This window comes from Triturus cristatus, chromosome 5_1, assembly GCF_964204655.1.
Source record: "Triturus cristatus chromosome 5_1, aTriCri1.1, whole genome shotgun sequence".
Taxonomy (NCBI): Eukaryota; Metazoa; Chordata; class Amphibia; order Caudata; family Salamandridae; genus Triturus; species Triturus cristatus.
This window is the reverse complement of record NC_140587.1, coordinates 908,822,711-908,839,926: the sequence shown is the minus strand read 5'-3', so window position 1 is coordinate 908,839,926 and position 17,216 is coordinate 908,822,711. Positions and strand designations below refer to the sequence as shown.

The 17,216-nt window shown below is 45.1% G+C and overlaps 1 protein-coding gene across 2 annotated transcripts in view; it reads right to left on the bottom strand.

The window, feature by feature from the left end:
• Positions 1-17,216, bottom strand: part of ATP9B (ATPase phospholipid transporting 9B) — a 2,296,170-nt gene that overhangs the window by 2,015,334 nt on the left and 263,620 nt on the right. For both annotated transcript variants that reach the window (XM_085605931.1, XM_085605930.1), the window contains exon 2: positions 13,890-14,063. In XM_085605931.1, the coding sequence (XP_085462057.1) occupies positions 13,890-14,063 (174 nt within the window). The remainder of the gene's footprint in view (positions 1-13,889; positions 14,064-17,216) is intronic.

The following is a 17,216-nucleotide window of genomic DNA, read 5'->3' as shown; positions in this document are numbered from 1 at the left end:
GTTAGGGAGCGTAATGCAGGCTATGTACAGAAGCGCAGGTGGGGGTGCGACTTACCTCCCGATCGCCATGATGTCTTGCAGGCCCGTGAAAATCCTAAGACCAGTGTCCACAACCGCCAGTAGGCCTCTGGCGGCTGCGGTCTTTGTTTTAAACACCGCTGGGGGGCAATGACTCCAGGAGATGGCACGAGTACTAACCGGGCCGCTTCCGTGGGGGTCACAGGGCTCACGCTCCCTGAAGCCGACTACAACTGTAGCGCTTGTGGCAGCTTGGCAGTAGCCCTGTGAGAGGAGGGGGGAGGTGCAGTTGTCGAGGTTGTCTCGGCCCCAATGAAGTACCTTGGCCGAAGAGTGCTCTGCGGTCCGAATACCGCTCTCACCCTCCCTCACTCTCTTGCTTGTCTTGTCGTCATGTCCGGTTTTCCTATGAATCAGGAAGCAGAACATTGTGTTGTGGTGGAGTTTGAGGATTAGAAAGTTAACCATTAACAGACTTTGGTAGATTGCCTTGTTCTCTTTTTTGGTGGGCTTAAGGGCTTTCAGTTCTTTGTTTGTAGCACAAAATGTAAAAACATAAGGACAAAAATGCAAAGAATAAAAGTTGGACTGTGAAACCGAATCTTGCATGTTTCACAACCTTGGCCAGTTCTGGATTTTTAAGCAACATCATTTGGTATAATGCCATTTTTGAACTTTCAAGACCGCAACTTAATACTTCGGGAGCTGAAACAAAGAGAAGAAATTAAACATGCCAACACACGAATAATGGTCTTCCCTGATTACTCCCAAGAAGTACAAAAACAGCAACGAAGTTTCAACGCGGTTAAGGCAAAACCGAGAACACTGGAGATCCAATAAATGCTCCTTTTTCCGGCAAAACTGAAAGTAATCTTCCAGGGCACTACACAATTCTTCCAGAGCCCAGAAGCGGCGTGGGCCTGGATCGAGGAATGCCCCCCCACGAGACGCCATCCGGGACAGAGCGGTACACCTCAAACAGAGAAACCGGGGAGTTCGAGCTCCGGTAGATCCAGAGGAAAAAGGTTGCGGCACCGGACAACTTCGCAGGAGACCTACACCGGAACTCCATACCTTGCCAGACAGGTCTCAAATGAAAAGACGGAGAATTCAGAATCGGAAGAAGAAATCTCAAGAAGAAACACTAAGCAACTACTACACTCAAACCGAGAGCAAGGAGCCTCCGAACCGTCGGAAAGAGAATACGCGGTGGATGTGGACAGTGACCATCAGCTCCTCAAGGACATTCACCAAATAGAAGACTCAGGCCTAGACCTTGCAGCGCCAACGATCCAGCGGCAGCAACAAGGCAAAGGTGGTGGCGAAGGCTGAGATGCAGGGGAAAGACAGCCACCAAAAGACAGTAAGCCACCACTAAAGGCCCACAAGATAAGATAACATTCTGCCCAACAGTCGGTGGAGCCTATAGTGGAAATATAGCAAGTGATTTATAGTTCATTTTTTTGAGTGGGGGGGGGAACAGACCTCTTATACTTACCTGTGCCACAGTTGTCATGTTGACGATCCGGGGGCAGCGGGGGTAAAGGAAGAGAGTAGGGTGGGGGGGTTCATTTTACATGTAGGGAGTTATTCATGGATAAGCTATGTTCAAATGAAGATGATTGCTAGAAGAGACTGAAAGGATACCGAAAGCAGGGGCAGAGACAGAAGAAGCCATAGCTGTAACACATCACACCAGAGGAATCACAGGGAAAAACCACACTAGCAAAGAGTGAAGGGAAGTACACGGAATGACGTGGAACGTCAACGGATTGGGGAACAAAATTAAGAGGGGGTTGGCCACTAGATACCTCAAACGACTCAAACTAAATATTGTCTTCCTACAGGAGACTCACTTAATGGGCACACATTGCACATTCCTGGGAAGGGGTCCCTATACCACACTCACACACGCAGGATTCTCTACAGGCTCGAGAAGGGTGGTATTATTAATTAGGAAGACACCCCCCTTTCAGATTACCAAAACATGGATAGATCCTAATGGTACATTTGCTGCGGTACAAGGGACATGGGGTCGTTGAGACTTCATGCTGATGAATTTATATGCATCCCTGAGGTTGCAAAGATACACACTAGATAAAGTAGCCGTGATACTCCTAGAATCGAGACCCTCCACACATATTATAGGGGGGAGACTTAAAGATGTAGTAGATCCACTCGTGGATCGCACAAGTGCCAATCCGGAGTTACACAGCCATACCCACTTAGCTAAATTCCAAGAAATGCTTGGCCTAACCGACATGTGGCGTAGGCATCATCCGAATGACCGAACATATTCCTATTTCTCAGTGGCCCATCGGTGTTCTCAAGACTAGACTACCTCTTTGCCTAGGCAGGAGAAGTGAAGGCAGTAGATAGAGTGGAATATTTGGCTAGAGGCATATCTGACCACTCACTGCTCTGGCTGACAGTAGGAGGTAGAGCGGCCATAGGACGACAGGGATGGAGACTCAGTACATGGGCCCTAAAGGACAGGGAGGCTGCAAATGAAAAAAGGACTGCCACAGAGCTGTACTTTAAGGAGATTAAGGGATCAATGGCATCGGCAACCACCCTCTGGGAAGCTTCCAAGACAGTTATATGGGATAGGGCACAAAATATCTTAGTGAATAAAAAGAGAGAATCGACTGGGGAGGTCAAAACCCTGGAGCGTATGTTGTTGGAGCTCAAGAGAGACATAGGCCCAGATACTGACCAGCACACACTACGCTTGGTGGAGATAGCATGGGGGAAATACAGAGCCCTGGTAAATCAAGAAGCAAAAGCCCAAATCCAAGCTACCCAACATAAATTATACGAAGCAGGAGACAGAGCAGGAAAGCTTTTGGCCCGGTTAAGCCAAAAAGAGAGAGAGACGAGGTGGGTAGCCGCCATACATGATCAAGACATGATACACACAAAAGCCCAGGACATTACGGACACCTTTGCCTAACACTACACAGGACTATACAGGGATAGGCAGCTAGTAGAGGACACCTAAATTCACAATATACACGCCCACACTTTCTCTTGAAGACAGGGACATGTTAGAGAAGGAACTGACCCTAGAAGAAGTGATTGATGCCATCGGCAAGCAGACAAGAGGGAAAACCCCGGGCCCCAATGGATTACCTGCTGAATTCTTCATACATAATGCAAGCCTCCTGGGTCCCCACCTTTTAACTATGTTCTTGGCAGCGCAGGAAGAGGGAACCCAGTCTTCACAGCTTGAGTAACATTACTGGACAAAATCAAGAGGCCAGAGTTCGAGTTAATGGGGCAACTTGGCCGGTGCGGAGGGGTACTAGACAGGGATGCCCCCTGTCCCCATTCCTGTTCGGACTGGTGCTAGAACTGTTGGCCTGTGTGATTAGGTCCCATCCAGATATAAGTGGATTTCAAGATGATAAAGAGGTCCTGTGAGATGAGCGGATTTCACTTTTTGCGGATGCCATCCTCCTTTATGTCACTGATCCAGCCAGGACACTCCTGACGATCTTAGCTGTAGTTGGAGAATATGGCAGCCACGCTGGATACTGCATTAACTGGGACAAGTCCAGTTTATACTCAATAGGGGGACTCACTGAGAGTCAAGCCATCCCGGGGTGTTTACAGGTAGTCCAGGGAGGATTTCGATACCTAGGCCTTTACATTACTACTAACGAGGCAGTGAACATAGCGCAGAACATCACAAAGGTCTTAAAAATATTTCAGGAAGATGTAGGACGATGGAGATGGCTTCCACTGACAATAATGGTCAGGGCAGCCATTTTTAAAATGATTAAGCTTCCAAAGCTGCTATACATGTTAAAAAATATGTATAGTAAGATACCCAAGACAATCTTCGCAACAATAAATAGTGAATTGTGCATGCTCCGATGGGACGGGGCGCATCCAAGAGTGGCATAGCAAACATTACAGCGTACTCAGTACAACGGGGGCCTTGCACTACCAGACGTACGAGCATATTAAAAGGGTGCCCACCTAATAGTCCTTAATGAATGGGGGCATGCTACAGGAGACCACCCCACATATGCATTGGAACTGCTTCAATTTAGCAATCACACCTACCTACACTATCTATATGGAGGTAAGGGCGTCAGCCAATTGCTGCCAGCCACCCAGAGAGTAATAGAAAGGGGCAGGAAGGCAAATGAAGTGGGACGCCAACATTTCGAGGGAGACTGCCCTGTGGGAAGGGACAAGGCTACGGGAATTTAGTAAACTCCAGGGTCTCAGACAATAGGACATGATTGGAATCTCCAAACTGGGAGATCTCCTAGAATGAGGCACCCTTGCCTCCTTCGATACATTACAGGCTACATACCAACTACATAACAATCAGCGCTATGCATACCTCAGGCTGAAACACGCACGGAGGGCAGAAGGAATAGAGGCGGCAAGTATTCCAGAATTTGTCCCTCTTGAGGGCAGGCTCCTACAAGAAGAGATCTGCAATAAAGCCATCTCCTGGACATATAAAACACTACTGAACAATATCCCAGATAAACTGGGACCTCTCAGAGCCAAATAGGAGGACACCACAGGGCCAATGGAGGCTATTGACTGGAAGGCGGCCCTGATGCACCCAAGAGAGGTGGCTATAAAATAGAAACTCCGACTAATACAGTTTAAAATCTTTCACAGGGTGTACTATGATAGATCACGTCTACACACTATGGCAAAAGCAGACACACCCAATTGCCTACGCTGTAAAGCTCGCCAGGACACAACATACATACACTTTGGGAATGTAGCAATATTAGAGACTACTGTTCACGCATAATGGGAGAACGGAATGCAATTCTCAATTCACAGCTCAAATTAGACCCCCAATATATTTTACTGGGTATCCCCACTGAAATAGACTTGCCACGTAGCAAACTCCTGCTATGCAACCTGGGGCTAGTAGGGGCTAAAAGAGACATAGCCCGTCATTAGGGAGCCCCAACTCTCCCCTCTCTTACAGAGTGGAAAGCCAGTATGGATATGTATATGGTGGCAGAAAGAGTGACCTACAAAGCTATAGGCTGCCCTCAAAAGTTCAAAAAGATCTGGTCCCCCTGGATGACCCATTATGGGTTGGAAGCGGGAGAGGACACAAAAGAGACAGCAGGGTGGGACCCAAAGGCAGACAGAAATCCGATCCGCCCCCAAGGCTGCTTCAATCTGTAAAATGTGCAATTTTGTAATGTTAAGCACTGCTCCTCACAATTCGTGTGTCCATGCTAAATGTGTATCAAAATCAATAAAAACTGTTAAAAAAAAAATAGAATAATGTCACCAGGAACAGGACTTTGAAAAGGACTAGATTACAGAGGATAAATGTAATAACTTCTCACAACTGGGCTGAATCAATTTATAGTTATTTCAACTTAATATGTTTTTAATACAAAGCATACTATATGGTCACCTAAACACAAAACAGCTCAATTGCTTCATAGTAATCATTGTGCTTTATGTACAAATGGCAAGTATTTCTTGGTGGATTAGACTAGTCCGATATGGCATCAAATTATGCGACTTTATGCTCAATGTCATAATGGAGTGTGAAGTCAGGTGCTGCTCTGTAATTCTGAGGAGGTGGTCATGAGAACATTCAAGCCCTGTTAATCAGAAGAAATAATTGAGAATAAGTATGTATAATCAGGTACAGTTATGCACGTGGAATTCGTGCTCCCCGATAAGACAAGATAATGCATCTAAAATGTCCGATATGCTGAATGAGGGGATAATGCTATTTAAAGTAAAATTAGGACTTTATTTTATTTGGCTATGTAGTATGCACAGCAAACTGGTGCTGTAAAAAGGAAAATACTAAGCAATTCTTTCAAGTGATGATATTGTCATGTTTGAGTCGACCTACAGATGATTCATGTAATTGAGACACTGCATGAAGGGATATTAGGTGAGTTCAGGTAGCACACAAAATGGGACACCTATCTGTATCACTTTAAACCTTTTGTAGTTTACAAGTTTCAGAATTGTGTTCTTATGTTCGTTCTGTCGTCTTCGCCTCTAGATGTTGGCCCCACCATTTGTATAGCATGTAAACGGTAATGCAATATACATAACCCTCTAGTGTTGTTCCAGTTCCAAGAGTAAGGTAAAAACATATCTTATTAGATAGTAAAGTACTAGTGATTAATAGGACTTTTAATATCTATGTGTATCCACAATATTTTTGTGCTTTTGTATTTTGTGTTCATGAAGAAGAAAGCAGTACATGAACTGGAGGACAGTGAGATAGTACAGGCTATGAAAGATTACCGGCTGGAGAGCACTGAGCAGGAGGACCGGGAAGGAAGGGCTCCACGAGGCCTAGGGGCCACAGGCGAACAACCGGTAGCAGTAGCAATAGTAAGCTAGATTTCATGATCGGGGCCCCCGCCCGCAGTAATGGGTGGGTGGGAGGATGGGGAAGGGGGGAGTTTTCGGGGTGTTGTATTAATATACTGACGGACAGCTGGGGACTGAGGCGGATGGGAGAAAAGCAGATGTTGCCATGGGAGATTTACCTGCTCTATTGTGCCAGGATGGTTATGATACTCAGGGGCTGGTAATGTTGTGCCGCCCAGCCTCCGGGATGTGGGCTGAATGGCTGTGTAAAGTGTTACAATGATGCGGGGGCTATGAGACACATTGTGGGCATGGGTCGCTATTATGGAGTTCTCATACTTAATTCTGCAATAAAAATACGTTTAAAAAAAAAAAAAAAAAAAAAAATGAACTGGAGGACAGTGCTGAAAAATGGTGAAAGTGTGCAATGCAAAGATAAGTGCCATCTGTATTTTAAAATGTCATATAGTCGGCTTTAGATTTACAAAGTAGATGGGGTTTCTTCTTACACTGTTGTAACTTGTAGGTACTGAATTAAACAAGCCTTAGAATATAAAGCAAACTGTACTGACACAATCAGGGAAAGCTTACTTGAGGGCAAGTAATATAAGGTGCCAAAACCAGCGTTGATTTTTCAATATAAGAAAGCAGTGACAGGACTCATAAGAAGGGCTAATTCTTTTTGGACTGAGTGTTGTTTATTGTTAGATGTTTGCAAGTCCATTGTTTGGTTGCATGATAATGGAGTTCCAAGCATGAATAACTGCAAAGCCGCCTGTAGACTGGGAGTGCAGGAAATGTGAATAGGAAGTAAAGCCAGACTTTTAAATAAGAACGTATGTGAGTGTACAGAGAACTGAATTTATACCTCTGAAAGGATTTTATTCCTTCATTGGACTTAAGGAGTGCGAGTAACTGAGTGACTTACTGCCCTACCCTTCTTCCAGTTTTAGAGCTAAAAAGAAAATAAATTCTCAAGTCTCCAGAATTGCATACAGGTTTCTTCCCCCAGCTCCAAACTCCCAAACCACTCAATCGCTTAGGGAAGATACCAGCCTAGCCTGGAGGGCAGAGGCTTTAAACGCCTTTTTTGCAATCCAATCATGAAAAACACATCAAACCAGTGAAGAAAAGTAGTTGAGTGCTTCAGCCCGTAAACCTAGAAATACCTACGAAGGTGAGATCAGTCATTGCAACCAGAGATAAAAAAATAAAGGAGAAACCAAGTCCTATTTGTAAATGAACATGGTTGCCCTGCTCCTTTGTAAGAGCCCTTCCCTCTTTGGAATACCCCCGTGCTTTGGGACAGCCTCACAGATTTAGCAGGTATATGGGTCTGTCTGAATACATCTTCAAAAAGATGAGCTTCTTGGGCACCTTCAAGCACATAAATGGTGAGACCTTTCTTTTCTACCTGCCTCAGATGCTTCGAACAGAGATCTTGTCATGGAAGCTATACAATGGAAGATTCCCAGATGGATTCACAGGCGGCTCTATTGGTCTGGGGAGACAGACCTCTTAACAGCTGCTCATTTGCTGATGGATATACTTTGAATTCACAGAATATCCTGCTGGCTCCAGAATGGATATAAAGTATGCTTGTTCTATGGGCGTGATGTGCGTAGCCATCACTTATCGGCATCCGAATCTTAAATCATCATCCATACCACAACTCTGAACAACTAAACATGAACATTCAGCTAATTATGGGACCAGGGACCCCTCCCGTTCAAGGTAGTCTACACTATATACATGTGGTTAGTCAGTTTTGTGAAAGGCATAGGGGAAGCTTAACTCGAAACTCCAACTAACGAGGCTCTGCCACCTCAATAGAACATACCTGCCTCATTCCTTGCAGGCACAGGTCGAGGGACAGCACAAGGAACCGGGATACACTGGAACCCATCAAAATGGAATTACCATCAAATGAAGAAATAAAAGTGAAATCCATTTTGCATCATACAAGCTCTTCTGGGCTGGAAGTCTGTGGAGTATAGAAAAGAACGGGAACATACAGAATAGCCTCCCCACGCTTGAGCACATAAGTGCATCCACTTTCATGCACAAGCAACTTGAAACCTGTACATCACAGAAGCAGGCAGGTGGACTAGTTCCCCAGGAGATCAATCTCCGCATACCCTTAACCTATGGAAACTCTTGCTGTGTTGCGAATATATATACATATATATATATATATTTTTTTTTTAAACTTAGAAATTCACAGAGAAAACCAAAGGTTTTGCATTTTCCCTAGGACTCAGGACTGATTCCAGAGTCCTAAGATGGATGCTACCACTAGTTGAGGTGATGATTGCCAATCAGATCTCAGGATAAGATCTGTCTAGTCAGCAGAACCTGCGCAGCGTGACATATACAATATTTTTTACCTTCAATTTACCAAAACTACTGAAGGGATTTACACCAAAAGAAATAAAAACACTCTTTCTGAACTAAAATTTAGCTTTCTGCCTATTTGGTGTAAATCTGTTCAGCAGTTTCGTCTGTAGCTGTGTCTAAATTTCCTTTGAAAAATGACATGGGGAAAACTTGTTTGGGACCTTCTCGCCTGTTTTTCTCGGCCCCTGCTTGACAGATCCCCCTGAAAATTTTCCATGCGCAAACTAGACCAAAGGTAGCACTTATTTGGAAAGTTTTGTGGCGATTCGTCAAATGGCACCAAAGTTATTAGCAGCACAAATAAAAGCATTTCCTATAGAAACATGATCCTGACTATAAAATACATTACCTACTGCCGGTTACCAGTAGGTAGTTATAGTTACAACTGAGTTTCCATAGGGAAAACGTTTTTGACAGGTCTATTTTTGGTATCGTTTGACAAATCTACTCAAAAGTGTCCCAAAAAATGTTCCCTGTGATTCGTGCTGCGCATAAACAGTTTCAGGGTGATGTGTGAAGTGTGAAGTGGGGCCCAAGAAAAGCGGCGGGGGTCAAAAAACATGCATTTCTCGTGTTAATTGCCATGGGAACTTTAGACACGGCTACAACCCGAACTGCTAAATGGAATTACACCAAATTTGGCAGAAAGATAGATGTTGGTCCAGGGAAGTGACCTTTTGTGATTTGGTGTAAATCGGTTCAGTAGTTGTGGAGTTATTTAAAGGGATGCGGAGGATCCACGACCCCTCTTGATCTTGTGCTGGGATCTGATTGGCTGCCAACATTTCAAACCAGGAATTGTTGGCAGCCATCTTGGGACACGGCTTTAGCAGTGTCCCACGAAAAAAGGTTAAAAACAAAGGGGCAGGGTAGGAATACTCTGACCCCCCCAGGACTCTTTTTGTTTCATTTTTGGCAGCAGCCACGTTAGATCCACGGTTCCGCCGAAAAAAAAAGAGGCGCAGGCTTCCGTGCTTCTTATATAATCAGCCCCCAGGTGGGCCAGGTCCCAGGGGCATTTTGAAAATAAAGGAGGGGGCTCATGAGCCCCCTCTCCTGGGGCTTATTATTGCCCCAGGGACCACCACCTCCCGGGGCTCAGTGATTGGTAAATAGGGGGGCCGTCCGACCCCCCCACCCCCCCGGGACTCAGAGACCACCACCTCCCCAGGGCTATTTTATTTCTAATAGGGGGCCTCGGAGACCCACGGGGACACAAACCTCCCCGCCACTTCCCTCTGGCAGGCCCTACAAGAAAAAAGGAGGGGTGGCTGCGCGGCTCCCCTTCTTGGAACCATAGATGACCCTGGGGTCTGCCACAACCCAGGGACGGCTCCTGTTACGTCCTGGGAAGCCCACATCTGGGACATAGCTATTTGCTGAGGTTTGGTGGGAACCTTACCACTCCTGCCAAGCCACAGCAAACGCTCCGCTTCCAGCAAACGAGAGTTTAGAAAGAGAGTTCAGAAACGCTCTCCCTTGCTGGAAGCAGAGCAGAATTGCTTTCAGAGGCAGGGGGCTGCATGTTTAGCAGCTCCCTATGTCTGAAAGCAATGCTAGCTCCCGCCAGAGGCGGGAGCCAGCAAGGATTAAGGGGGCTTTCAGACTTCCCCATCTGGGGACACCCAGCAGACATGGCCTGGTGCACTACTGGATGGGGGATGAAGTCTCCTTGGATGCTGATGCTGAGGGTCCATGGGGGCCAACAGCCGCCTCCTGTTAACTCCAGTAAGTCCCACACAGCAGGATTTGCTGAGAGGTCGAAGTCCATGGCCCCTTTCTCCATCACTCTGCGAAGAAAAAGCACCAAAAAATCCTTTTTTACTTTTTAACAAACTTGCTGCAAATTCACTGAGGCTCTGCGCATTTAAAACTAAAAAGGGCTGGGGGAAAGGCAATGGCATTCATTTAAGGGGGAGGAGGGCACATGGTCCCCTCCTCAAGCCTCCACGAAGGCCCCGGAGAACCCATATCCCATAATTTCATGAAGGGGAGGGGGGCTGCGCAACCCCCACTTCCTAAGCCTACAGGAGGCCTCAGGACCCATCCACTGGGCCAGTCTTTCAAATAAAGGGGAGGGGAGGCCACTCAGACACCCTCCCCGAGCCATCCAATGGCCCTGGGGACCCCGGGGTTGGCTCAATGCTGTTGTCCCAGGGTCTCCCAACCCCAGGACACCATCTATTTCCCTGCCCATGAGCAGGGAAAATGTAAAGTTCTCCAACCCATTGGGAGAACAAAGCATTTCTCTACCCGCGTTCTCGGACAACAAAATGCATTGATTGCTCCCGCCCCACAGGAGCAAAAGAAAACTACTCCCTTGGGGTTGGAGCAAAGCCGGCTCCCACTGCACTCGCAATGGGTGCCAGCAGCAGACCTGGTGGTGCTGCGGGGGCCCTGGGCTTCCCCACGCAGCCCCCAACCAGGGACGGAGTGTGTGGGGTGCCCAGGGTGGGCACTGGGGCACCCCACTTACCAATGAAAATGTAAATAGCTGTGTCGTTCCCCAGTTGGGCACTGCCACTTTAGTATAAAAAAAAGAAAATGTTGTTGGGGCCGCGGGTACCCTGGGGCCCAAAAATAATAATGGCGTGGGGTGTCCAGGGTGGTCACTGGAGCACCCCTTTGTTAAAAGAATTAATTGGTGGCTTGGGCTGCCTGCAGGGAGCTGGCGGGGCTACGGGAGCCCCCCCCTTCACGGTCCCTTATAAAAAAAATATATTTTTTTTTTAAAAGCCAAAAGTGAATAATTTCGTAATGGCCAGAACCACTAATTTATTACTCACTTCTCGTTCAAGCTTCAAGAAGCGCCCATTAATGCCCTGGGAGGGCTGCATACATCTATTTTCTGTTTTTCTTTCTTGAGGAGGGACAGGGACATCACCTCAAGAATGTTTTCACATGTTGGCGGGGTCTAGTGGGGGGGTGGCTGTAGGAAGATTTTAAACTTCCCGGCAAACCTAGAGGGGAAAAAAGTCTTCTCGGTCATCGAAACCATGACCCCAGGAGAACTTACCATTTTTTCTAAGCACTTCCTTGGCGGAAGCTTTTGCTCTACAGCTGTGATTGCAATGCCATATAGGGGCCTGTTGAATTGTATGCTTTAAAGATATATCACATAAAATACAAGCCCTTTACACGGTTATATTTACCAATGGATTTTTTGAGGTGTAAAATGTGTAAAGATAGAACAGAGATTTATTAGTTTTTATTTTTTTTTCTTAAAGAAAAAATAATATATTCTCTATTTATTTTCACATTTTTCAACTCCAAAATGTAATAAGAAAAACAATGTAAAAAGAAAATCACAGACATGTAGTTCAATAAAACTCTATTCAATATTTTTAAGTCATTATTGAAATACATATTTGATTGAAATTATTGGTAATTTTTGGAGGAAGATGATATCTGCTTTATAAATAGGGTGCTATATATAGGGTGGGTATTTGGTGTGGAGGGGGACAAGGCTGGGGGTTGGCCACAGGGGTTGGCCTCTGCCTAGCCACAGGCCAGGCCCGTGGCCAACCCACCTCCGCGCAAGGCTGAAGGCAGTACACAGCATCGTGTTGGCAGCCAGGTCCCGTGGCCATCCCCTCGTGCGCAGCAGGAGGCTGGCTTTATGCGTGGTGTTACAATTTTATCCAACGTTAAAAAAAAAAAAACTAGAGATTCGCTGAAAAAAACAAAGGATAATGTAACGTTATAGTTAGGTGAAATGTTCATTAACAACGTAATTTTTTAAACTCTAAAACCTACAGTAATTCACCAGGTATAGTTATCTTAAGAAACTATAACTCGTGCACTAAAGTAACTATAACTAGCTCCCTCATCATGCACTGCTAATTACTGCACATATTACATCACACATGATATCTTCCACATCATTGATAAAATCAATGCAACATTTCCAATGAAATTATTGATGAGTAAACTGTGCATGGCGGGGCGCTAGTTATAGTTACTGTTGGACCTGGCCCTTCCTGAAGAGTCATCCCCCAACCTTTTTCCTTCCTCTTCCTACTTTGTGCTGAATTCATTTGCTAAAATGCATGTACTCACTCTTTAATACATGGTAATATTGACTTATCCCCAATTGGCATATTTAATTTACTTACAGGTCCCTAGTAAAGTGGTAATACGTGTACCCAGGGCCTGCAAATTACATTTTACCAGTGGGCCTGCAGAACTGGTTGTGTCACCACTTTAAGTAGCCCTTTAAACATGCTTCAGACCTGTTATTGCAGAGCCTGTGTACCCCATTTTAAATTACCATTATGACCTGCAAAATAAAACCTTTTTACAGGCCCAAACCTTCCTTTTTAATACATATGTCACCCTTAGAGAAGCCCATTGACAGCCCAGATGCTTCTCCCTCACTTCAAAGGCACAAATGAGTATAACTACTGGACCTCAGACACCAACTCTTCAGTACACTTCTGGACCTGTGGATACTCTGCCAGGAAGAAGGACTGCTGTGTGGCTGAAAGGTCTGCCACTCTGCTGGACTGCTGCTCTTAAGGAACTGCTGTCCTGTTGTGCTGCTTTGCTGCCCTCTTGGCTGGGTAAGACGGACTGGACTTGCATCTCTTGAATCCAGAACCCAGAGTGACTCCAAGGGCTAGTTGGCTGGCCTCATTATCTGAAGCCTCAGGGACATAACAGGCTTCCATCAACCTTGCACCTGCACCTAGACTCTGGCATCTGTGAGTACCCTGCCAAGTGATGCCAACCCAAGTCCTGGACCCTAGGAAGTGGCCCTAATGTGTTTGCCAGCCTCTGTAAATCTCAGCAGAACTGACACATCTCCTCTGCTGCATGGCACATCCCCGAGCAGAACTGACGCATCGTCACGGCTGCGTGGTTCGGACATCACTGCACGCATAACTTGGAACTGCAATAATTATTACTGTATTTCTGATTAAAGGTCAGCAACAGAATATCACCCTTGGGAGGGAGACTCATCTTAGAAATGTAGTGGTTAGCAAGACAAAAGAGATAGGATCATGATCTCCACAAACCTCTGAACCAGAGGTGAAAATTAGAGTCATAATATATTTACCACAACAGTTCAAAAGATACAGAATTTGAAGTAACTTAACTGACACAAAATCTAATTACAAAAGCGAACTTCATACCTTGTGCAAAGAAAATGCCAGCCCCCGAAAACAAACCATCCAAGGCCCCTCTTTTTCTGGGTAATTCTTGCTCTGGGTAACGTCTGGTAATCACTTTCATCATTTTCAAAACCTTCTTCAGACATCATCAGTGGCATCTCATCCAATGGGGAAGTTTCATCATCTACCTCGTACCTGTAATGCAGATCACATAAAGCTTAATGGAAAGAGAATAACATTTAAGAGCAATACTGATTGTTCTAACGAAAGGGAAGGAAACTCACAATTATATAGGAGGCACATCCATCCTGTCTTGCCTTACTAACACAGCAAGAAAGAAGTAAGCAAGGTAAGGAATGTATTTCTGATTATCTTGGAAATTCACTAAATCACCAAGTCTATAGTCGACTAACAGGGAAAAGGAACTGGTTAATAACTGCAGCTATTCCAGACATCTTGTACTTTATTTGATTCTCAGAAGTTACAACTAGTAAATCAACTGAGAAGAAACTGCCAGCAATCCACAACTATGCACGGAGATAAATATGTTCCCTCAAGCAGCATCAAATATAACGACTGCCCCCAGAGGTGTTACAACTGCAACCCCCGGCTCTATCAACATTTTTAAAAACGGAAATTCAACAACGAGGGCTATCATACTACTATATTCCCCTTCGCTACCTATTGTAACTTTCCATCATGTGATGTAGCAAGAGTAAATAGCTATCCGTTGGGTGACTCTATTACTCCTACTCTGAAAGCTCTTGCCCTTTATCTACCAGTAGATGTTCCTTTCCCTTACTGCAAGGAGAGTAAACTGCTTCTATAGTACTTTTAATTGAGAGTTCCGAGAGTCTGTATGACATATGACTGCATATCTCATATTCAGGTCGATCTCAACCCTGAGTGAATGCCTCCCTCACCGGCCCTCTTAATTTTGTGAAGGGGCCTCTATTGACATAAAGACTAAAATACTATGAAGCAACTTAATCCTACTTCTGGTTCTTTCACATTCTCACACAGTGGGAATACTTCACAGCTTCTGAGAACAGGAAAGGGAAGGGGAGAAAGAGGGAATCAGGTAGCTTAGGTCTAGGTAAGAAAGGTTTGCAGAAATTCCAGGACAAATTTTGCTTTTTGTGGTGATGCCATGTAGCTACCCAGCATGTACCTCTAACAAGCACATGTCAGGAGAATGACACCTAAAGCCTTGGTGAAATGCAAATCTGGATGGAAGCTCGTCTGTTCCATGCAGAACATAGCAATGGTGATGGAGAAGGTTATATATAAATCTGGCAATCGTGACTTTTAGCAGCTGCATGACTGGCATAAATGTTCCCAAAACAACAACAAGCTCGTCTGGTGAATGCAGATCCCTGGTTTAATAGAGATGAAAACACATGTGTAGTGGATGCACACTGTGCAGAAGCTACTCAGCCAAGTGGACAAGAGGATGTGGGAAGAAGGTCACAAGAACAATATTGCTGTTTAGATGGAATTCCAAGAGCATTTTCGGAATGAAGGAGTAGTGAGTGTGGAGAACCATCCAATGTGTATGAAACATTGCGTTGGGCATTGAGGAACAAACAGTCTTGCTAACGCACTTGACCAATGCTTTGAGCAGTAAGAGGGCCATCTTCCATGAGAGAAGACCAATGTCACAGGATTCACAGTATCCTCAAAGGGTATCTGTCTAGCAAGAATCAGATGATTTTGCTGAGGGGCACTAGAATGCTGTACCAGAGAGAACACGTGCATTAGGTTATGAGATGCCTCTTGATGAACTTGTCAGCCATGGGGAAGTATTCCTCAGGCCTGTTCTAGCAGATACCTCTAATCACACGAAACACACTGGAGCTATGCTCCTTCATTTCTTTCTCAACCAGGTGACACAGAAAGGACAAGACCTGCTTTCTGAGTGCACAAGTAAGTATATTTTCTGTGCTAAAACTGATTGACAGCAAATCAGCCATTTACCATTATACACGATTATAGTACATCTTCAGGCAGCCTTCAAATCCTCAAGATGCTCTTAGGATAAAGAAGACGCTGACATTTTAACTCATCAGGAAACATGCATTGAAGCAAAGCGATTGTAGGCACATCTACCTTTCACTGTTTAATGTAAGTTTTGCCTCTAGAGGAGGTCTATTTGTAGAAGGTGGCATAGATCAGAATATCAATCCTGTCTGAGCCACGCTCAAACCATGTAGATTACTGAGCACTGTGAGCCTTTTGAGACCTTCAGGAGAACTCAGAGAATCTGTGGGATGAGCACAAAGGCATACAAGAAACAACCCCATCCTGTCCAACAACAGACTGTCACCCAGAGAACTAATTCTCCTACTGTTTACAATAGGTTGACACAACGCCTCACGGAAAGGTTAGAAGATTTACAAGAGAATATCTCACTGATGACAAGTTCACATGCCTGCCTAAGCTCTGGGCTATGAAATTGTTGATTCCCACAACGCGGCAGACTGACACATTCATGTGTTGCAGAAACAGCTCTCACAGAGATATAGCCAAAAGGAAGCCCTGTGGCTAATGGGTGTTTCCTTCTTTCCCAATGCAAACATCAGGTGGTAGTGTTGTCAGCATGTACCATAACCACAACAGTATTCAGCATTGGAAGAAAAGCCTTCAACGGCAAGACGACTGCCTTCAGTTCCGACAGTGTATGGGCTACAAGGAAATGCTGAAAAGGTTGCTACAGTGTGCTCTGCACTCGTACTCTGAGGAATCAATGTTGACCACATGCCTGGGGAAAATTTAGGTGAAATGAGTATTCCTCTTAGGAGAATAACCACACCATTCTAAAATTACACCCATGGACGTATGGACTAGGATGCATTCCATATGGTTTGCTCAGAGAGCTGGTCGTAGCGTTGTGGAATGTGTTGCTGCAGGAAGCCTATTTGGAGTCTGGCATGGAACATCACCCCAATGCAGGAAGCATGAAGTTCCAAAAATCTCTGGAACCACCAGGCAGTAATGGTTTTGTTGAGCAGGAAAAGGCACTGCCTGGTTGATAACGATCATTCTCTCTGAAGTAGGATAGGCCTTTAAATGCTGTAGTTAAGAACAACCCCTGTGAAATGGATGCTTCAGGAGGTGGCCTTACAAACATTATGGGTAGCTGACTGAGAACCCAAGTATCTAATAGGTCTCTAGGATCTGTAATGTGAACTCCGCCCTATACTGGAATGCTGCTTTGATGAGGCAGCCTACACTGTTTTGTACTGTAGCACTTGTAAAGCACTTTCCAAACACATCATAAGGCATCAAAGCACCTTCTAGGTGGCTCACTATGCAGCTATGCAGATTGCTGTGTATGGCTGATAGAGT